Source organism: Cydia pomonella, chromosome 12 (assembly GCF_033807575.1).
Source record: "Cydia pomonella isolate Wapato2018A chromosome 12, ilCydPomo1, whole genome shotgun sequence".
Taxonomy (NCBI): domain Eukaryota; kingdom Metazoa; phylum Arthropoda; class Insecta; order Lepidoptera; family Tortricidae; genus Cydia; species Cydia pomonella.
In genome coordinates this window covers 12,256,188-12,280,186 of record NC_084714.1, presented here as the reverse complement: position 1 = coordinate 12,280,186, position 23,999 = coordinate 12,256,188, and the positions used below count along the sequence as shown (strand labels likewise).

General features: G+C 37.1%; 3 protein-coding genes across 3 annotated transcripts in view; 2 read left to right on the top strand and 1 right to left on the bottom strand.

Moving 5' to 3' along the window:
- Positions 1-4,883, bottom strand: part of LOC133523626 (lysosomal cholesterol signaling protein) — a 32,946-nt gene extending 28,063 nt beyond the window's left edge. The window contains exons 1-5 of the mRNA XM_061859310.1: positions 4,148-4,883; positions 3,920-4,037; positions 3,493-3,782; positions 2,828-3,138; positions 2,278-2,399 (exon numbers count right to left, since the gene is read on the bottom strand). Coding sequence (XP_061715294.1) covers positions 2,278-2,399; positions 2,828-3,138; positions 3,493-3,782; positions 3,920-4,008 — 812 coding nt within the window. The 5' untranslated portion in view covers positions 4,009-4,037; positions 4,148-4,883. The remainder of the gene's footprint in view (positions 1-2,277; positions 2,400-2,827; positions 3,139-3,492; positions 3,783-3,919; positions 4,038-4,147) is intronic.
- On the top strand, positions 4,766-15,706 carry LOC133523615 (meiosis-specific with OB domain-containing protein). Its single transcript, XM_061859296.1, has 8 exons — positions 4,766-5,146; positions 5,325-5,383; positions 5,582-5,735; positions 6,665-6,836; positions 7,540-7,709; positions 10,229-10,382; positions 14,814-14,916; positions 15,468-15,706. The coding sequence occupies exons 1-8, from the start codon at positions 4,900-4,902 to the stop codon at positions 15,624-15,626; spliced, it is 1,218 nt and encodes a 405-aa protein (XP_061715280.1). The 5' UTR covers positions 4,766-4,899; the 3' UTR covers positions 15,627-15,706.
- A 49-nt stretch (positions 15,707-15,755) lies between these two features.
- On the top strand, positions 15,756-23,972 carry LOC133523610 (dynein intermediate chain 3, ciliary). The gene is made up of 11 exons (XM_061859289.1): positions 15,756-16,572; positions 16,749-16,896; positions 19,080-19,335; positions 19,697-19,806; positions 19,878-20,029; positions 20,941-21,075; positions 21,146-21,227; positions 21,359-21,537; positions 21,950-22,082; positions 22,496-22,600; positions 22,874-23,972. Exons 1-11 carry the CDS (start codon positions 16,358-16,360, stop codon positions 23,075-23,077), a joined length of 1,719 nt encoding a protein of 572 aa, XP_061715273.1. The 5' UTR covers positions 15,756-16,357; the 3' UTR covers positions 23,078-23,972.
- Positions 23,973-23,999: the final 27 nt, after the last annotated feature.

Here is a 23,999-nt window from a genome sequence, read left to right as displayed (position 1 = left end):
TGGAGCGACCGCTCTAGGCGCCAAATGTGAGGCGCCAAAATCCAGAAGTGAAAAAAATTTAGAAAAAAGGTTTAAAGTGGCGCGAGATGAGTTCGAATACGACAATGGTTAGTTGTATCAAAGATTAACTTGAAAGTTGCACTACAATAACGCTACCATGTACAACATGCGTAAGTTGTGTTGTGTTGTGTTGCTGGGAGCGACGTGAAAGGGGAGATTTTATTTCAGGTGGAGTTACCGAAAGCGGAGCTGCAGGCAGATAAAGTAAGTACACGCCCAAAGGCTAAGTGTCTATTAGATGGGGCAAGGACCTGAAGGCTTCTTAGGCTACGCAAAAAAATTCATTTCATTTCATTTAATCCATTGTTTTATCATGTTCATCAGTACATAAAGATCTTATTTTTTAGACTTAGTAGGTACCTACATGATACCCTGTTAGGGCATACAATATGGGACATGTTACTTAATCCTAAATATAAATTACAATAAAAAAATTATCATGCAACACTAGGTTTAAACTAAATTTAAACATGAGAGCAATTTAGTAGGTTAGTTTATAATTATTACAAGTCGTGCATGTCAACATAATTACGTATATGCCAATATTATACATTAGAGAAAATGTGTAGATAAATTCAATTCATTCTCAGTAAATATAAAATTAAATGTTTTATGTCATGTTCGCTAAAGATTGATCCTTAAAAAATTCGTCTATGGTATAATAAAATTTCTCAATAAGTATCTTCCTTAATTTATTTTTAAATAACTTAACGTCGCTGAATTGTTTAACAGTATCGGGATTTTTTTGCATTATTCGGACACATCGATAGAAGGGACCATTTTTAACCATAACAAACTTGCTAGGCGGTAAGATAATTTGATTTTTCCGTCTACTCTCGGGTTTGAATACTTCCGTTCCGTTAAATATAAAAGATGAGTTCCTCATAGCATAAAGCCAAAGGCGCAGAGCGTCCAACGAGGCGCGATTTTGTATGAGCCAATGGACCGCAAGCGTGATGAGGAGCGAGCTTCGAAGTCCTAGGAAACAGCGCGCCCTTCTGTTTCCTAGGACTTCGAAGCCACGTAGTGCCAAAATATCGAAATGCGCATCCCGAATCCCGAGGCCGCAGGCCGAGTTACTACAGCCGTATTATAAAAATATTTTATATATTAGTGTTATAAAAATAAATTGATGACGAAAAGGCCTGACGGTCAGGTTCGGCGCCCCGTGAAGGCTGAAGTCCCGAAGTATACCAGCAAGTTCCGCTTCCAAGCGAGGCCAAAGAACGAGCAGCACAAAAGCTGAAATCATATTGATTCAATTCCAAGCTCTGTCTTCGCAATCAAACACTTTGGGCTTTCGACTTTATGTGGAGCTTGGCTTTCAGTGTCACTCCATCTTGGCCATTGTTGCAATTTGATTTTCTTTTGGCCTGGCCTTTTTGTTCTAGTCGTGAGCTCTATGAAGAGATTGCTTTTCGGCCTTGTTTTTTAAAACGCAGCTATTTGTTTTTGTCCGAGCTTAGCTACATTTGGCCTTTGGTAGGATTCCAAGTTTTGCTTTCCCGACTCTGACCTTCGGCCTTGCACGGGACGCGCCGAGGTGGTAAGCTTTGGGCTTCCGGACCTGGATTGTTTTTGAGCTTTCAAAAAAGGACTACTTAGTAAAAGACGTACTCCCTTTTGTTTGTTATGTACATCAACAATACTACCTATTTGCTTAGCACCTTTGAATACAAACTTCTATGTTGGGGGAGTCACTTTCCTCTGCAACTGACAGTACATGATATCCACTAACAGCCCCCGTTCAGGGCAACCTAATATTGTGACGTGACGGACGGGTAATATTTGCCCGCCTTGCTTTTGGCCTGGTTTCATTATTTTTATCAAACTGCAATTTGGGTAAAAAGTTTAACCAAGGGCGCCAAAACTCAATCTCGCTCTACCCTGATCGAGTGCTTGGGCCAGCGCTGAACTCAAGATACTATGTCAAAAATGAATAGGAAAAATAACTTAGAGCATTTGACAACTGGAGACGTCTTGTCTCTAATTTTCTGTACAATGCAGTCTGCCGATTTTTGCGGGGTAGGAGCACGTCAAATGTATGTTATGATAATAGCCATGTCAACTAAATGTCAATCCATACAATAAGTATGACCATTGGCCAGGTTTTCGACAGAGAGGTAAGCTCTTAAGGGCGACTCCAGTTGTTAAACACTCTAAGGAAAATAATGTCATAATGTCATTATTTCATAAAGTAAATTAAATTAAACTTACAGTTTAACCATTATTAGGACACAAGGCAGCAACAGAGCCGGTCCTCTCAGTCTGTGTATTTGACCAACCATCCTGAGCCCCAATAAGAACAGTGCTGTAGCTGAAAAAGAGTCTCCAAACACCTGGAAGTTGTAATTGAATTAACTAGTACTAGGGCTTAATTACTAATTCAAATTAAAGCACATAGCACTACTACAAAATTCTTTGACACATTACATTTTGCTCATATGTTTTTATAATGAAGTAAAAATTATTATTATTTTTTTTTTTATATTATAGGACATTATTACACAAATTGACTAAGTCCCACAGTAAGCTCAATAAGGCTTGTGTTGAGGGTACTTAGACAACGATATATATAATATATAAATATTTATAAATACTTAAATACATAGAAAACACCCATGACTCAGGAACAAATACCCATGCTCATCACACGAATAAATTCCCTTACCAGGATTTGAACCCGGGACCATCAGCTTCGTAGGCAGGGTCACTACCTACTAGGCCAAACCGGTCGCCGGATTTAATAAAGAACACTGATACTTACTTTCAGTAGCAACTCAATATATGGCGAAAGTTGATGTTTAAAGGCAATATTGCCTATAATACCCAGCACTGTCATCACCAACACAGGGTTAAAAGCTATGCCTTTGACTATTTGCCTTAACAACTTGAACTTGCACAGTTCACTTGATCTCTCCCCTTCAGGCGATGTGGTCACTATCTGAGCATTGTCTCGTTGTTTCTTGATCTCCATTAGCACAAAAGCAACTGGATTTAGTATTGCTAGCGATATTGGTGCCATCAAATATAGGAAGAGAGCATATTCTGGATGTGTGTGCTCATAGATAGCATTGACTGAAATTTATATTTAGATCCTTAATCAAAAACATAAATGAACAACACAATATTACAGCATGTGAAGTATTTTTTTCATACAAATTGTTGCAGTTTTCAAAGAGTGTGACAACCTTACTGATTAATAATTTAACTTGCAGACTGTAATACAATTACTTCCATCAAGAAAAGTTGATTGCTAACCCCTTTATTCATAAAACTTTACTGGCCTGATTTAATTAAATTATGTTTTATCCCTTTCTTACAAATACATAAGTCAAAATGACAGATAAAGACAAACAATTCATAGCTAACTCAGGCCAGTAAAGTTTTTATGAATAACACCATAGTAAGTCTACACACTTCAATACTTACTTATTGGATATCCCAAGGCAAAATCATTGCTCTGTGTGCAAAAGATGGCAAATATACCAGCTCTCCCAAGGTTCACTGGTTTGGACACCAGAATGGTGACAATCATAACGGCAAAGAACACAATGCCTTTGGCTAATAGTATAGCCAGAAGGAATGTCCAGTTGACTGTACTGAAATCCAGTCTAGCCAGGGATAAGAAGATGAGTGATGGAAGGGCAAAGGTGCCCACAAATGTGCCAATCCCTTTTGATTCTGTCTGTGACACCACATTTAGGCGGCCAGCAATATACCTACAATATGAAAATATATATTGACTCCTGTTTTAATTAAATCAATTTGTTAAGAATTTTATTTTCATAACAGAGGTATGTGATGATTTTTTCTTTTTTCAGTATTTTTTATTAAATATCAATTGATTTCAACTCACCCACATAATATAATAGTAAAGCACTGGAACAGTGCTGGATATAAATTATCTGCTTTAGCTGGATCAAGGAGGAAAGTTGATTCTTCCATTTTATTGTAAGTTGTTATTTTAAGGTAATCTAAAACAATATGTCATTTATTAGTGAAACCTTACGTAAGTTATTATACATGTTAATTGTTAAATTTCCTTTTATCGGCAATGTGTCTCTAAATAATAATATTCACTTACCAATATGTTACTGAAGCATATAAGTAAAATACATCTTAAAAAACTTTAACTCGGAAGTCAGTAAAGTAGTTGAGGGACGCTAATGTTAAGTAATCATTTGATAACAAGGAATTCCAAAAACATTATAAATATTAACAGGTATTTATATACTACGCCGACACTTTCACATAGGTTACATAGTATAGAAAAAACAAACTGAAAATATCGATAACACTGGGCACAATGATAACGCGACGTGAGCTGACACAGCCACAGATTTTTATCATTAATGATTTGTCTTCAAATCTATGATAAGTGAAAATTTTCAGCGTTTTTGTTTAATTTTTATTTCATTACATCGTTGACACTTGACATTCTGTCATCAATCGATATGCAAGATGTATGCAAGTTCAATATCAATATTTCCATTAAAAGAAATAACAAAAAAAAGACTGCTCTTATAAATGCACGTTTTAATGTCTTGCTGGAATAGCTTCAATGTTGCCAGCTTCTATTCATGAGGGGTTGCATGTGGGTTCCATAGTTGGATTGCATGGCGTGTAAAGAATGCTTAAGATTTTTATGATAGAGACAAATAAAAAAACCGGTAAACGGAAGTACGGCTTTCATTATAAAAAAAAAAAACTACATGCATATCCGGTACTCAACACAGTATATTTTATGGCGGCAGGCCGATTGAAATTAATGGAAGAAGTATTCATAAGTTAGCAACTCGGAAAAAAATATTTACAATTCCAAATACTCACAATAAAATGTCAGGAGTTCAAAGAGTTCGTTTGAATAATCTAAATATAAACTTAAATAATGCCTTAATTGTAGGAATTATTATTGCTAAAAATAAGCCGCGTACAGTAGGGTCCAAGAAGAAAAATGGAGATTCTAGAGGTGTTACGTCTTTTACTATGAGAGATTCGGAAGTGGATACCATTAATGTCGACGTCTGGGGCTCGGAATATTTTTCCTTAACATTTTATGAAAGATTTCTAGTTGGCGACGTGGGTAAGTTTATTTTCATAAGTTTTATAAATAGTTAGTAATAGTTACCACAAGTTGTGGTCCACAACCAACACATCTTCAGTAGGGAAAACTTTTTATGAAGTTTCTAAATTTTGTGCTACGAGATATTTGTTGTATCAGTTACATGTACTTGTTACAACTGAATAAAATACCTTTTCAGTCGAAATTTCACAACCGAAGATATGCGTCAAAAGCGGCAATAATGCGTATAGACCACTAGTAAGTATATCTACTGATCTTTTACCTATATAATCATGTTACAACTACAATATTTTTCTTCGGCATAAGTGAAGGGACTATTTTCCAAATTGAAGTAGGTACATTTTATGTCTCGGGCTTTGAATACTTTTGTTAATTTTGTCAATTTTATACCTAAGATCTGAATAATTTGACGACACAAAATGTGTAATATTCTAGGTATCTTCCCCTTTCGACCTAGTCCTGAACGAGGGGACGTCCGACGTGTGCATCCACACCGGGGACTCGTTTGCGTCGTTCCTACCGCTCCTGCACATACCGTCCAAACCGTCCTCCGGTTATTACGGACTAGGCGAAGTGCTGAAACTGCCGGGTAAGTAAACTTTGCCTTCAATGTTTCAGCGCCAATCACGACACATTGTCGTCAAAGCGTTTTAATGGAGTAGATATCGATCATCACCAGTTGTAATTACCTAATATATGAGAGAAACACAATGTTAATACCAAATAACACTCTTTATTGTACCATAAACCTACAACTAGACAGGGTGGATAATAGTACAGTGCTATATTTAATCATTAATTGATTCTCTTATTAAATACAACATGTAAGCAACCTTAGCAAGTTCAAACATAATCTATACAGTTACTTTATTTTAATTAATTGATATGCATAGCAAAAGGCAACATTAGCTAATTAATACCTATAATCAAGATAATCAATACTTAATCTGATACTTCTTTACAACTCGACGGCTGGTTAGCGAATGAATGCTCCGTTGGCTACGTCAGGGTATTTATTAACGACGATGTGACGTCACCGGAACAGGTCTTGACGCCGTTCTTGTTGAGACCGCTCGAACTGGCAGTTTTGCTGCTTGAATAACACTCGGCGACTACATATATGTGTAAATATTACACTACTATTATGTTTAGTATCAAAATAACACTACCTACCTTGAAAATCGTAAATCTACTTATTTCCGGACTGCTAGCATGCTATCAGCGATTTTCATGTCATTCACCATGAGGCGCAGATTTGACAAATCTAACCTTTAATAACATGAGGACACGAGCCAACGCACGTGTCTTCTTGAATGACACGATCTATAGTTTAAATTTTAATTGTACGGCCTGATAACTACTAGTTAATCGAATAACGGAGGGATAACTTCAAGAAGTTATGTCACGCATACGTGTCGTCATGGTTGTCTAATCACTTAATTAAATTGCATTTCATTCCACTTGAGTTAATGTTTTGTTTTTACTATATAAAATTATTGTTTTGTATATCCTATACAGAAGGGGAGAATGTGTACGTCGATTTGCTGGTTGTAGTAAAGTCCGTAAAGCCGGTGAAAAGTATCAAGACCAAAGCGGGTGTGGACATGACCTTGCGGAGCGTGGAGATTATTGACAACACCACGCCCGCCTCCATTGAGCTTGCTATATTCGACATTGATACTATACAAAGGTGATTATTTTTTGTATGTAAATTATAATCTTTATTTACATAATAGATATTACTAAAACTAGCTTAAATCTAAAATAGGCTCATGAGGCATTGCAATGATTTAAGGCATTGGATGCTGGCGGCATTTTCTCCGCAATACTAATATGTTGTGCAAGGAAGCCGCCAGCTCTTCGGTCATCACTGATGACATCGCCATCGCCATCGATAACAATATTTTAAGTGTAAAAAAAATGTTTGGCGTTGAAACTCTATTAGGTCCTCAGATCATTAGGTATGTGGGATCCCAGTGCGCAGTAAGATTTTTGCAGAAATCGCGTTGCGACTGGTTGACGTAACGATGAGTCATCTTCGCGATTTCTGCAAAAATCTTACATTTCATTTAATTTTTTTTATATTTCAAAGATTGTTAACGATGTTCTGATATTTCGTGAAAAAGAAGTAGGTATATAAATGACCCTTGGTCGAGCCCAACATCGGATCCGTTCGTAAGTGTCAATCTAAAATAACCGCTTATAAACAAAAAAGTGCCCTATAATATATTTATTTAAGTAGGCTTGTGACGTTAACTTAAGGATGCTTTCGGCGCGCTGAGACCTCTTTTAAAAAAAAAACGGACAGACGGACATGACGAAACTAAGGGTTCAAGTTTTGCCATTTTGGCCACGGAACCTTAAAAAAAGATTCAATCGATACATCATTCTAGGGCTGAAGACTGGCGTCCGCTTGAAAGCGTGTTGTTCATATCAGACGCACGCGTGTCGTGGCGCGGGCGCGTGGGCGTGCAGGTGTCGATGCGGTCTGTGGTTACCCATCAACCACACAGCGCCGACGCCGAGGCGCTGCTGCTGTATGTCAGGAACCAGGCTAATACACGTAAGTTCCTTCATATGGCCCAGACTTTTAGAAAACAATTTTTAAAGATACACCTGCACAAACACCTACATCGCGACAGTGCAACTCTAAATTCATTAGTGTCCCCAGGGTCTTCAACTCTAAATTTGGCCTGGCTAGTCCCAAAACGGCCCATTTTTTTAGGGGGGTATTAGGCCTGCGGAATACCATATCTTCCGTCGCATGTTTCGCGCGACATCCCATTTCTATTGTTCCCTTCTAATTTCCTGGCTTTACGCTCCCTCTTAACACATTTACAGACAACGTTTTTGTAGCGCTTTTCTCGTAGTCGATCCCAGCATTTTTCCGTTTTGTAGAGGAAAGAGATAACGAACAGAGCACCCGCCGCACATTGGTTCAGGGGCGGAATAAAGTCCAAAAATTACATATTAACTAAAGCAGGGGTTCCCAAAGTGTGCGCCGCGGCGCCCTGGTGCGCCGTAGAAAGTAAAGAGGGGCGCCGTGAGTTCTATCATTATCCGAAACCACAAATATTCGCGGGTACCTATTTGAGCGCTCGCATCGGTAAATAATATAGCGTCGTGTCACTCTTTTTCGACCGTGATTTTAAATTTACAAGGGCGCCGTTGCAAAATACTAAACTTGTAACTGCGCCGCATGTTGAAAAAGATTGGGTACCCCTGAACTAAAGTCATTTATTTGACTTATATCTTACAGTAGAATAGTATCTTACAGTACAACCCTGTACTGAAAGGATTTTAATTTTGATGTATTATTTATTTGTTAATAAATAATACGGAACACGTTATGCTGAACACTTACGAATTTTTCGTCAAAAAAGTTGTTTTTTCAGGTAATATATTTCTAAAACTATCGGTAAAATATCCAAAATATGATTTTTATTTGATGTGCCGTACATTAAGGTATTTTTTATGATAGGTAATATCAGTGATTTCATGTATTGGTAAGGGCATGGCTTGGATTTAAACAACATGGTCATTATTTTGGCCACATTCAACATTCAATTGGATATTACTTTTAAGCTACTCCTTCCTTTTCACCAAAAACTACCTTAATTATCCAATATGATTATCTAATTGATTCTAGCTGCTAGTACTTACAAACTTTTGAGTAAAGACCATTTAAGTAATGAGCTTATTGAGATGTAGGAAAAATAATGACAGAGATAAACTAATTAATGAGGGTAGTTAATGAACAAATAACTTGATTTGGGTATAAAATGTGTACGTAGTTGTCTTTTTCTTCATTTACTATTATCGTTTCGAGAAAGTAACATAGTTATTATTGATAGTCATGTCATGGCAAGTTTCAGCATTTCAAATGCAGAGTTAGACGAAATTGCTATTTCAAGTGACCGGGATGTGCATAAGTGTATTGAAAGCCTGAAGATTAAATATCCAAATCTTTCAGAAGCAATACTTGGCCAAATCTATATTCAGTTAAGTAAACAATTTTTACCTACTTTCACAAAAAAGTGGAAAGCTTCATCAAGGGTGAGAAAATATTTTTTTGACAAAAATTAAGATTGGCTCAGTGGTATGTTTTCAATACATACAATGCCTTCAGCTTCGAATGCCGATACCTTAGACACCAAACCAGAGACCGAACCAGGACCTTCAAAAGGACTTCTTAAAAAAAGTGAGAAGTTTATGTGAGAATTATCCCGAAGAGGCGATTTTATCTGCTGCCGATAAAATTCGAGAAATCTCCGTTAAATGTCCTGTCTTCAGCCCAGAAAAAGCTTTGGCTTTATTATTAGATGCGGATCTAACAAAACATCAGTACGATGTGCTTAGAAAAGCGTCGAAAGAAATAGGTTGTGACATTTTCCCTATCATAAAGTCCTTGACGCAAAAAAACAGTGTTACCCTAAAGACATAATAAACATGCTCTTGACATCTTCAGACCCTTTTATTAATAGCTTAAGGGCTAAACATAATTATAAAAAAAACAGAAATAGACCATGGGGAAATGAAACAATTTATTTTAAAGAATAATGAATAAAGTGTGTTTTTATATATTTTTTATATTCTAGAAATAATAATATTATATTTATTGCCCCTACTTTGATAATATTATGAATTATTGATGACGAGTAAAATAACTTCTGTTAATTTCTTGTAAGAACTCGAAGCAAGGTGTGGATACAGACCACTGCGAATATGGTCATGTCATTTCTCTACTTATAGTTCGTTTTTTTTAGCATTAGAAAGAAGGTAAGCGATTTTGACGTGTATTTTTATTGAAAAACACTTGAAAAATAAATCACGGCAAATATGGAACAATTATAAATCATATACGATCATTTACATTCTCTTGCTTTCATAAGTGATAGTTACATACTGATTTATAAAAACCGTTTTTCAATAAAAAGACATGTCAAGATTGTTTACCTTTTTTCTAATGCTAAAATAACGAACTACTTATAAATATATATATATTATATTATAGTACTGTAGAGGATGTGGATGTATATATGGCCTTCCGCAGCCCAGTAGAAAGTCAAGTAAATGTGGTAGGTGGCGGCGAGGCTGCGGCGTGGGCGGCGTGGAGCGGCGAGCGCGCGGCGGCGGCGTCGGCGGCGCAGGTGCGCGACCGCCTCGCCGCCGCCGCGCCCTTCTGCGCCTCGCTGCACGCGCTCTGCACGCAGCTGGACCTCGATGACCTCGTCACGTGAGTACTGCACACCTATATGTATAGCGAGACAACGCTAACCCAACATATTCCACATCCAATATGAAGACTGCCATGGGCGGTGAAGCGGCGGCGGCGGCGTGGGCGTGAGCGGCGAGCGCGCGGCGGCGGAGTCTGTCTCTGTACGCACTTGCAATTTTCCAAAGTTTGCCGAATAAATATGATATTTTTTACATTTCCGAACTTAGTTCGCAATTTAACCCCTTTACGTGTGTTGAAATTTCTTTTGAGATTACTCTAAAAAACCTTTTTTGGATATTTTTTTAATCGGATCATATAATAAAGATTTATCGCTAGAAAACCAACACACGCATCCAATAAATACATTGGTCGCACAAATTAGTGAGTAGATTTGCCTATAGATGGCACTATACATAAGTATACGTGGTATAAGTATACCTACTTGTGGTCTTCAATGTTTATTGTTTATAGTTGTATGAAATAATTGAAAGTGTCCAGAACCCTCGTATCGCGAGGAAAACACCGGTACAATCTTGAAGGAAGACGTGTCGTTATAGGTATTGCATGGGTTACTCACTCATACTATAATAATGAATCACAGTGGCGTAGCGAGGGGGGGGGGGGGGGGCTAGGTTAGGTTAGGTTAGGTTAGCTGTAATTTGGTATGTAGGATAGTATTAGTACACACACAAAACAAAAGATCAAACACTTGAAATTTTTTGCCACTAAGGAAGAGAAAAATAAAAATAATATAAAATAAGTAATAAATAAATATTTAATAAGTTAAACCAAGACATTAAGGATTGTAAAGATTTTAGATTTTTTGGGAAAAAAGTAAAAGACTTCTTTATTAATAGGCCGTATTACACAATTAATGAATATTTCGCGAATTCACTTGACTAATTAATACTCCTCACATTATCATGATTGATTATTATTTTTACTTAGTCCTATTGAATGACATGTACGTACCCCTTAATTTTAAAATGCATAACTCCCATACATACCTAACCTTAGAATAATCAGTTTTAGCATGTAAGTACTTTAGAGTATATTTTACAATTGTATTTGCATGTATTTATACGTGAAAGCAAATAAATGTTCTGATTCTGAAAAGGAGGGCGGAATTTTGTACGGGGAATCAATAACCGCTGAACCGATTTAATTGAAATTTGGTATGTAGATAGTTTTTAACCGGAAAATGACCCCGTAAGGGTGAAAAGGGGGAGGAAAAGGTCGTTAGGGAGAAAAAGAGGTTGAAGTTTGTATGTGGAATCATTCATCAGTAAATCATCACCCCCCGACCCTTTAAATTAAAAACCCATACCTACACTTTTTTGCCAAATTTTACCAAAAGTCATGCAACATTTTTTGCTCTTTAATGACCTCAGGAATGCGAGGTTAAAATCTGTCGGGTTACTTGTTCCCACATTGTATACAAAATTTATTAGGTAAATTATGTTTTGTTATATTTCTTTATCTAAAAGATGACATATATTAAGTATTTTCTGTGTGATTATTTCAGATGAGATTTTTTTCTTTTTTCATAATTTTTGAGCCCGATTTTCAATAGTCGAAGTTTAGTTTTTGAACTTATTTGTTGTATTTTACCATTTTTACTCAACTTTTTCTTATCTATTAATTAATGTTGGTCATAAAAGGGGCGGCAAATTTCTGACGGGCCCCGGGCGGCAAACACACACGCTACGCCGCTGATGAATCACAATAGTTCCAATTAAAAATTGATAACTCGACAATAATCCCCCATTTAGTCCGCCATTTGTACCTTCATGTATTGTGCAATAAAGATTAAATAAATAAATAATAATCTAATACAAGTATAGTGTATAAAATAGGTACCTACTCTACAAAATGTATGTTCATAAGGTAGGTACAGGCAGTGGCGTAGCTGGGGGGGGGGGGGGGGGGCGGTCCGCCCAACCCGTTTAGGGGTGACACACGACCGTGAACATCAGTAGTACCACCTATAAAAATTCGTAAACCTGTGGCAGGTGGCACAACCGCCATTAAGGAAATAATATACAACATGCCCACGAGGAACCCGAGATATTTTGACAGTATCTTCCTGATCATATTCTGCTTAGCTAGTAAGATTAATAACAAATTGCCTGTCCATTCTAGAATTTTTAATGTATAATTGTTTTTACACTACTTATTCCTAAATTTTTGCTGTATAATTTTTATGCTTCTGATTGGACATGACTTTTAATATTAATAATAACTAGGTATTTGTATAAATATGTAAATTTATTACGCATATTCATTTCGTATGTAAGGAAATTATTCAAGCTCTTGTACTCCATCAGGTAGGGTATAGTGCTACACATGTTTATTTACCACCACTGTAATCAGTTTGACATATGCTCACGAATATTAGAAACACTTTGAAAAAAAATCGGAAAAAAAAGGCCAAATGATCTTATAACCTTTTAACATGTTCTTCTTCTTTTGGTCAGAGAAATGCGTGTTTAAAATCTCTCGGGGTTCATCGTAGGCACCTTGAATTATATGTGCCTCGTAGGTTTTTTATTCAGGACCACTGTGGAGGTTTTTTTTTAAAGATGTGATTATTTCTGCAGTTGACAAACTATGTCGCTGTTTCTAATAGGGTGACTCTGGACTTATTGAAATTAATTGTGAAATGGGATTTTACAGAATCTCTTTAAATCTCGAAATGGTCGCACTAAAGTTATTTATAACAATATGCGAAATCAGTTGCTTCATGTGAGTGGTGTTTCAGTAAATTAAAATTAATCAGAAATTACTTACGGGCATTACGGGCACAATGGCTAAATCCAGATTAAACAATATTGACACTTGAACAATGAAATATATCTACTATTTAATTTTTATAACGCAACGCAAAATATAAATTATGATGATCTGAGGTTGCAAGTGTTAATGTGGAATATTAATATTTTACGATTGGTTTAGCCTAGTGGGTAGTGACCCTGCCTACGAAGCTGATGGTCCCGGGTTCAAATCCTGGTAAGGGCATTTATTCGTGTGATGAGCATGGATATTTGTTCCTGAGTCATGGGTGTTTTCTATTTATTTAAGTATTTATAAATATTTATATATTATATACATCGTTGGCTAAGTACCCTCAATACAAGCCTTCAGGGATCGGAACCGGTTTTTTGCAAAAACATCGAAATAACCATATATTTCGGTTTATTTTATACTCTAAATGTAGGACTCAGTTGTGTTTTCAGATAACGACTTCGTATTGCCTAATTAGAAATGAAGTAATTAACAAAGAACGAAAAAATACCGTTTTCGTTCCCATACAAAAAATACCTGTTTCCGATCCCTGCAAGCCTTATTGAGCTTACTGTGGGACTTAGTCAATTTGTGTAATAATGTCCTATAATATTTATTTATTTACTAAATTTACAAGTATTTATTATAAATTTTATACGTCATTAAGTAAAAAAAATTAACAAATAAATAGTTTTATCATAAATTATTTTATTTGTATATCTTTCACGAAACATTGGTGACCCGCACATTTGGGAGGCGTGCGCAGAGCCGACGCCAATATGAAGATGCCCTTTTGACACTTACGAAATGTAAGGGTTACATCGAGCAGATGCTGTCTTTGCCCGTGTTATTAACGCACGCAGACGCGGCACCCGACAGGGTGTAAGGACTATTGAAAGTTCATAGAATTTAAAATGAAAGCGATGGGGTAAATTCTGAGCCATGGAATATTAAACATAAATGACTATATATTACTATTTTATATATTTTACAAGTTTTAATTGTATTTGGAGTGACACCCACAATTTCGGCACCGGGTGCCACCCATGCTAGTTAGGCCACTGGGTACAGTTAAAGTATTTAATATCCGTACCACTTCGCAAGAGACTTCATACTATCAAGGAACGAAATTTTAATTCCTTGACCGTACCAAATAAGGCTTATCGTTTATTTTTTTATGTTTAATATGAACTTGCAGTTTTATCTATGGTACAGGTCGTTTCACGAAAGCACGAATGGAATGAACGAAACTTTCATTGTATGAGTGACACATGCATCGGTATCAAAGATACATTGATTGAGTAAGATGCGTAAAATCTAAGACAATTTCGTGCTTCGAATTTGACAGGTTACAGAGATAGCGCTGTACAGCTCCATACATTTTGCGATAACTCTTGATTTTCAAAAGTTGACGTTTGACAATACGTTACGTAAAACATGGCGCAGTACAGCGCCGTGTAAGCCGCCATGTTATTGGTTAATGTCATACACATTTTTCATTCACTCATTCTTTCCATTCGTGCCAGCTTGTAAATTGACCTGTACTAGCATGAACGCAAAATTTGAACCCATTTACACAAAAACGTATGAAACTTTGAGGACAGGGCTTTCCTAAGCATGGGTCCGGTTTAGCGAGACACCTTACTTTTCTATTTATTGTTTCAGGGACCCAAACTCCGAAGAATTGAGAGTGCGCTTTGCAGATCATACGGGAGAGTTAAATGTTCGCCTTCCCGTCAATATATTGGAAGAAGTCCTTGGCTATTCGGTACGTTAGTGTACAAAATTTTAAAACATACTGGGTAAAAGTTTAACTTACTTTTTAGAAGTCTATACAGATAATATAAGCTCTACCTAATAGTGGGGGCGCGTCAAACATGTAACGTTGACAATAGACAGCAATAAACCTATTAGCTAACCTAAGTGTAGGAGCCTAACTACATATGTAGTTTGATTCCCACCTACATTTCAAAGTTATAGTTCCATTCAAAATTGTTTTAACTGTGGAGGTCACACAATTTTCCTGTAGGTACAGTCAAAAGATTTAATTTGTGACCCATTTCGTACCGTGTCACAGTGACAAACAACATGAAAGTCACTAGAGACCTCATACTATTGTCACTGTAACAAGGTACGAAATGGGTCACAAATTAAATATTTTTACTCTTTCTACTATGGTTAACCCTCTATAAAAGACGAATAGGGTTACATAGTTCCGGTAGATTAAAAAATCGCGCGCGATAATTCACTTCCCTAATATTTTACTTATAAAAGTAGATAAAAAAGTGTGATCACTACAATTATGTTCCACTGTTCCAGGCCTCTCACTTGAAAGCGATGTCAGCGGACGAACGGGCGACAGTCCGATGGAAAATTCTTTTGGAGCAGTGCAACGTCAAGCTGGCCGGGTCCCCTCCAAGACTGCTTGTGCTTAGTTTGAGACGCGCCTCTCAAGCTGATCCAATCCCTCTCTACTAGTTAATTAATTAAGTTTGTCTACTAGTTAATTAATCAAATGAAATTTAATGACGAAAATAAATTAGTTTATTATTAAGAAACCTGCATTTTATTATAAGTAGCTTTTCGCAGACTTCTAATTCGCCACTGATGTGGTGTTGACATCTATATACCTTAGGTATCTATTTTTATACATATGTATATACAGGCGGTAGACCTCGTCGGAGATGGCGGGACGAACTTGATGCCTTCGACAGAGACTGGTGGGAGACTTCCGAGGATAGGGACACGTGGAACAATAAGAGGGAGGCCTTTGCTCAGCAGTGGGACAATATGGGCTCATAATAATAATAATGTATCTACAGAACACAACGAACCGTAAATGTACGAGTAAATAGGTAGGGGCTAGGGAAAGTTCCGCTGGTTTAAATAGAAAATTGTACTCGTACTTCAGGTAAAAGATCGATCGTTGAATTGGCATGACACCTAAAGTACCCAAACTATGACATCCAATTATGTATTGCTGTTTTCACTACTATGCATTATTAATATTAATTTTATCATGCCAATGATCAGTACAGTGGATCATGTGGAACGGACAAATAGATAAACTTGCCCTCATGGATAAAACATCCATTGAGGATTGGGGAACACCTCAGCTATTAGCTATTAGTTAGTAGGTTACCTAGCGACATCTTTATCGATTAAATTTACCGGAGAGGAAGACAGCTCGTAAACAAAATTATCCCGTAATGGAAAAACCAGAGAAGACTGAAATCCAATATGAATACACCAAAAAAAGAAGAGATTTCGGGAGACAATGCCTATTCGAAGACTACGGACCGGAAGTGCTCATCAATATACCAAACAACCCGGCGCATTACAAGAATTACATATTGCGAAATCCAGTGCATGTGGCTATACAAAATACCAGTAGCATGTCAGAGCATTGGGTTAATTCTGTAAGGTAGGTATAATAAAAACGGACTGTTCTTCGCTGTTCAGCTATGTTAAACACGTCTTGGGCTTAAGCTGGACTGAGTGCCACGCCAGGAGTGTCATGATTCATGATCCAAGAGTTGGTTAATAAAGTACCTATTTAACTAACTTAATTCCTAATTAAAACTTGTTTTTAAATTTTAGAGCCGAATACACGAGTTCCGGGATAAATCACATAGAAGGCGGTTGGCCTAAAGATATAAATATGAATGATCCCGAGGCAACGCAACGCTACCGTCGCAAGATCGAGAAAGATGATGCGTACATACACGCCGTTATGCATTTGGGTCATGTAAGTTGATTATACGAACTACACTGAAACATTCTAATCTATAAGGATCAAAGCACGACAAAGTTGAAAAACGTTCACTAAAACGACAAACAGTAGATTTCCCACCTTGATTGGACCACCCAGCTGTATCGTGGGCTCGAGTAACCCGACAGATTTTAACCATTTATTCCTGAGGTCATAATGAGCAAAAAATTTTATATGACTTTTGGTCAAATTCGGCAAAAAAATAAACGCTGAACCGATTTTAATGAGATTTGGTATAGAGACAGTTTGAGTCCCGGGGAAGAACTTAGGATAGGATAGTTTTTATTCAAAAGAAAAATCCCCTAAAACTGAAAAGGGAGGTATAGGTCCGTATGGTGAATCAATACATGCTCAACCAATTTAAATGAAATTTATACAAATACAAATTATTTATTGTTTGAATGCGAGTGGTTATAAATGGTGGTAGGGTTAGTATTTTGTTACATCAAAATCAGCCAGAATTTGGCGTACAATACTCGGACTCTCAATATGCATGTCATTAAAACCAATTAAGAATAAAAGTTTAACAATGTCAGAATAAAAAAAGTATTAATTATAAAAAAAAGTCAATAATCATTATAAAAAACCGGCCAAGAGCATGTCGGGCCACGCTCAGTGTAGGGTTCCGTAGTTACTCTTCCGTCACAATAAGCTAAACTGGAGATTAAAGTATAGTAAATTGTTAACCAAGGGATGAAACGGTACCTTTCAACAAATAGGCAAATTTGCATAATCAGTACCTAATTAAAGTAAGTCTTTTTACTATGAAGGGGAAACTTTTTGCGATTATGCAAAAACAGCTAAACTGATGATATCCGCCATAGTTTTCATTTAATGTATTTCTTAACCTCTACTTCCACGATTTTTTTCATATTTTTTGGACCTATGGTTCAAAAGTTAGAGGGGGGACACACATTTTTTTTCTTTCGGAGCGATTATCTCCGAATATATTCACTTTATCAAAAAATGTTTGTTGAAGACCCCTATTAGTTTTGAAAGACCTTTCCAACGATACCCCACACTGTAGGGTTGAAGCAAAAAAAAATTCACCCCCAATTTACGTGTAGGGGAGGTACCCTTAAAAAAATTAAATTTTTAAATTTTTTTTTACGACTTTGTCGGCTTTATTGATTTATATATCCACGCCAAATTTCAGCTTTCTAGCACTAACGACCACGGAGCAAAGCCTCGGACAGACAGACAGACAGACGGACATGGCGAAACTATAAGGGTTCCTAGTTGACTACGGAACCCTAGAAAGAATAATAATAATAGGTAAATGTCATGCATATCGAAAAGTAGCAAACACAATTTTTTCGTAATAATTCATAATATTTAAATGTCAATAGCACTCAATAGTAATAAAATGGAGTAACATTTTTTTTAAAGCATTGGTGGATACAAAGTGTTCATTGACTGTGTAGAACATTTTTTGTAAACACCAATTAAATAATTTGCTTTTAAATCCTTGACAATCCAGGGATTTTACGTCATTTGGCAAGTGGTTAAAGATTTTGACAGACATGAAAAGAACAGATTTTTCAAAATGAGCAGATTTATGACATAATTGGATCTAACAAGAAAAACATTTCTCACTAGATCCATTTTGGATCTATAGACTGGATCTATCGAGAATGAAGGTGGGTAACTGATATTGAGTCCATGGAATTTAGAAGTTGACCTAGGGTTAGATTTCATAATTTTGTACTAACTAATATGAGTTTTCACAAAGAGACATGTTTCGTAAATGTACAACGTTGGCAGCGGAAGGACTTTAAATTTTTTTTACGTCTACATCTTTGATTTAGTTGGAAATTATACCAAACTTGACTTAGAACCGAATTAACCTCAGACGTCGGCGACGCTGAAACAACAATAAACTAGTATGTTCTGTGAGTTGTTCAATTTTTTACCTCAGACGTCGCCGACGCTGAAACAACAATAAACTAGTATGTTCTATGAGTTGTTCAATTTTTAACCTCAGACGTCGCCGACGCTGAAACAACAATAAACTAGTACCTATGTACTGAGTTCTTCAATTTTTAACCTCAGACATCGCCGACGCTGAAACAATGATAAACTAATATGTTCTATGAGGTCTTCAATTTTTCTTTGTCCTTTAAACTCGTCGTCAATGGTTAAGTATGGTTACTATACAGAGTATGGAACACAACATCCTTCAGAACCACGCAATCGACATGTACCAGACGTATTATTCCGAACTCCCCTCGATTCCACCGGTGGAACGAAGCAGTTGCCATACAGTGAACGTGTACAGAGAGCCAGGGACCAGAAGGCCCGTGCGATCACTGTCGTGGCAGGCCGATGGAGGGGCTCGATTGGCAACTGCGTATGCCGATATAGACCTGATGAGGAATAGTCGAACTCCGCAGGTCTCTTATATTTGGGATATAGGTAAGAACACTTCTACTTATAAGTTATTTTGTTTCCCGAAAATAGGTTTGGTTAAGTATATCGTTGATATACTCGTACCGCGTGAAATGTAACCAGAGATTAACCCAAGTGGCCATTCACCGGGGAATTGTTTAGCTGCAGTCCGTTATTTAAAAATAAAAAAACTATTAGATGATTCTAGTTGCTTAGATTCGGCTAATAAGACTTAAGGTAGGTAGGGCTAAGACTGATGGAGTTCAGTTGGACGTGCTTTAAATCTAGTGATATATTTAATTTTAATTCACATGAATTTAGTGCAGTTGATGTTCCTTAGTAATAGAATATTTAAACTGATATACTTAATATGCTTTACATTTTCTAGAAAATGCCAATGCGCCGGAGCTAACGATAAAACCCACGCAACCACTTCTCGATTTGCAGTACAATCCACGAGACCAAAATATACTGGTTGGAGGGATGCTGAATGGCCAGGTAAGCCAATATCAAGCCGAAATAAAACCATATGTTTATATAACCAGAGAGTGAACCTTTCGATGTTTTAGGTGGGTTGGTGGGATATGCGTAAAGGGGGCGAAGCAGCAGGTGTGTGTCCTCCTCACGTGGCCCACCGGGATCTCGTCAGAAACGTTTTATTTATCAACTCGAAGACGGGCGCTGAATTCTTCTCGTCCGGTCCTGATGGCGTTGTAAAATGGTACGTTTGGACGGATGGAAGTTTTGGGGAAAGGAAGAGCGGGATATGTAGAAATAATTTGAGTTTATCGCGGTGGCTTAAAAAGCTATAAGTAGCTTATGTAGTGATAAAAAAAAATATATCGAAAAAAAAACTTTCAACAAAATTTTCTCAAGTGACGCAGTCAGATAAGTTCAACTTTCCTCGATACAGTCGATAGTATGTACGAATGTTGAGCGTGGGGTACTGGTATAAGGCATGTTGAGTAACTAAGACAGTATTCATAGAGAAATATAAGTAAACAAAGAGTGGTAACTCCATACATCAATTTTCTTACCAAAACACGAGTTATTTCGTAGTCGACATCTAGCGTCAAGAAGAGGAATTTATCAGTACTGCTAGTTGCCAATAGATGTCGCGAGGAACGAAAACTCTAATGCTCAACAATTTTCAGCTAATATTATAACCGGATTAACTGGAACTCTGTTTTCAACTCCTTCGCTTGTAATATTAGCTGTAAATTTTTTTGGCAATACCTTTTTCGTGAGTCGCGACACTAGTGACATCTGGTGTCAAGTAGCGGTACTTATAAATCCACTACTTCACGTTAGATGTCGACTACGAAATAACTCGCGTTTTGGTAAGAAAACTGATGTATGGAGTTACCACTCTGTATGCCAGTATTGTACTCTACAACAATACATTTTATTACATTGATTTGTATAATAATAATAATAAAATACTTCCTGTGCACTACAAAAAAATACATGTTACAAACAAAGAAAGGACATAAGTGAGTAGGTAACAACAGGCGGACTTATCGCTAAAAAGCGATCTCTTCCAGACAACCTTGTATACTTATTCGGTTAAGAATTTCTCAAATATAACTTCCGTGGGGTTCAGTTCATTAAATTCTTCTTGTTGTTTGACAGGTGGGACACACGGAACATGAGTGAACCAACAGATTCAATGATTATAGATCTAGTCAAGCTTCCAACTGACACACAAAGCTTTGAAAATTCTTTAGGAGTATCCGCACTGGAATACGAACCAACTATACCTACCAGGTGGGTTCTAAGAGATGATACGTACAGTTTGGTTGGTTGCGTTAGAGCTACACAATTAAACACATTTCAGATTCATGGTTGGGACTGAAACTGGAGCAGTGATAGGTGGAAATCGTAAAGGCAAAAACCCTCTGGAGAAATTGCCAACCAAAGTAAGTCAACATAGATAGATAGTTTAGCATTAGGCACCTCATTTCAAAATAAATTTGATATGCGTTTCAGAAAAAAGAACTTTGGTGTTATCTATCTGGTTTCAATCATTTTGATTATCATGTCGTTTCAGTATGAAGCCCATCTTGGTCCCGTTTACGCTCTGCAGCGAAACCCAACATTCCTGAAAAACTTTCTGACGGTTGGCGACTGGACGGCTCGAGTATGGAGCGAGGACTGTAGGGAGTCCTCTATACTTTGGACCTATTCGCATCGTACGAAGCTCACGGATGGTGCTTGGAACCCTATTAGGTAAAACGGGTATAATTTAACCTAACCTAAATTGTGATCAGAGATCATTAAAAAAAACTGCTGTAAAAAGTAATTAAATAAACGTATTTGTATTTGTAAAAAATGAAAGAGGACGAGCCTGTTTTTCTTGGACGATTTATAACTTCGCAAGTCTGATATTCAAAAGACAACATGATACATCAATATGTAATTATCTACCAAAGCAAATAACTAACTGAGAACGAACATGCCACAATTATTAGTCCACTATTTGGGGCATTAGGAGAAACCGAAACTTGCTGTTGGTGTAGGATCCCAAAAACCAAGCATGATCTTGCACCTATCTAACCTAAAAGACAAATAAAATGCCAATAAGACTATAACTAATGACTTCGATAAGCTAAAAATAATCATAATTGATTGTGATCAACAGATTTTCACTTATGCTAGTTACGCAATGGGATGGATGCTTATCGTGCTGGGACCTGTTGCGAAGAAGGAGCGCCCCAATAGTCACAGCACAACTATGTGATGAACCTTTACTGAGAGTACGGCCGCATGAAGCGGTAGGTCTAATAGACTAAGAGCTAGCTAGAGGAAAATGGCTCTTAGCCTTCAACTCTATTAGCCTCGTGCCAACCTACATGCAAAATTGTTGTCAAAAAATGGTGCCAGTTTTACCCCCGACTAAGAAAGCTTAATACATAATAACACTGGTTGATTGCGCGTTCAGCGTTCAAAATTAGAGACAGGAGTTATTTCTGTAGTTGCTGTGGAGTGAAGAGGGCCGCTGTCTTTTGTTTGTACTAGACATAGAGAAATAAGTACCTAAGCATACTGTCTATTGTCAAGTTGCAGTACTGATAAATCCGCTACTTGACGCTAGATGTCGACTACGAAAATAATAAGTTTTGGTAAGAAAACTGATGTTCGGAGTAAGCACTCCATGCTTACTTATTTCTCACATCTGTTATTTTAGGGTCTCCTAGTGGCGTGTGGGAGTAGCAAAGGAACAGTATATCTGGCAGAACTGTCACAAAACTTGGGAACAGCTGACAAGAACGACAAACAGCTACTGACTTCTGTAAGTTAAATAAAACAATGGTACATGACTCTTCAAGTTTGATTTCATATAATCATTACTTGAAGTGTCATGTACCTACGTCGACACAAATCACTCATAATTTGTACGTTTCATTTCAATCATGTGATTATGACTAAAGGCAGCTAGTCTTCCACAGTAGTACAATTAAGCTGCCTTTGTTGTATTTTAATATTTGGATCTCGTTTGCCAGCGTTACACACAATTCGACCAAAGTTATTTTGTCTTTTGCGCTCAAAAGTTAATAATTTTCAGATTTTAGAACGAGAAAACAAACGTGAGAGAATACTAGAAGCACGAATGAGAGAGTTGAGACTGCGGATGCGTCAAGACCGCGATGGTGGACCGCAGGCCACGGAGGCCGACCACACCGCCAACGATAGGGACCTGGAGGAAGCTACGGCGGAGTATATGCAAACCGTTAGCGAATTACAAGCCCAACAACAAAAGACACAATGAATAATCAAGTTTTTCTAATCAAAGATTAAGTTTGTTTTTCTCGGTCTATTTGTTTGTGGTAAGTTATGGAAATACTTTTCGTGAAGGTAACAAGGCTCGCCTTCGTCGCGCATTGCGGCTATAATTGAGATTTAAGAAGGACCCTTATTATCTATATAGAAAACTGTTGAACACATACTGGAATGCGCTATCTCTATGCCCTTGTCCGACAAACATGAGCCACCATACATAGGTACGGCCTAACTTATTTTTGACCCTTGACAAAAAAAGAGAAGTGTTATAATTATACTTAAGGGCTCCCCGCGGTTTACATCGATTTTTGACTAGTTTTGAGTGGTTACTCCTACATTTGCACTATAAATAGAATTATAAGACAAACGGCTATCGGTTCTTTCATCTTTTGTTTCCATTCTGGTCTGCCGGATTTTGAAAAAAATGAACACTTTTTTTTATATTGTCTAAAAAACACTTTTTTCGTTACTCGATTGCTGTTAAGGATTTTACATGTACGAAATCTACACATTTGGGTTCGTCTTCGACGTCTCTAAAAACTGGTCAGAGATTTTAGTTTTAAACTAATTAACACAAAAGTTATGGCCAGTAAACCAGTTTTTTGGCCTAAAATTGTTCAACTTTGATGCCTTTGAAGTAAATATGTGACACTATACTGGTTACAGCCGTTGCTGTTAATATGATAAGCTAACAAAAAACATTAGAAAACTAAGGGATTCAGATCGAAGGTCATTGGCGTTGAGGACCCCCTTAAGTTCATCGTGAATATCGTGTTTGTGCCATCGAAGGTCACCAACGGATGAACGGATTTGAGCGCTATTTTTGTTTAATCAAGTGTTGTCTGTCAATACGATTATTAGATAGGTTTCAGCTCACAAGATAGCGCTGTTTTAATATTGCTGGGTGGTTT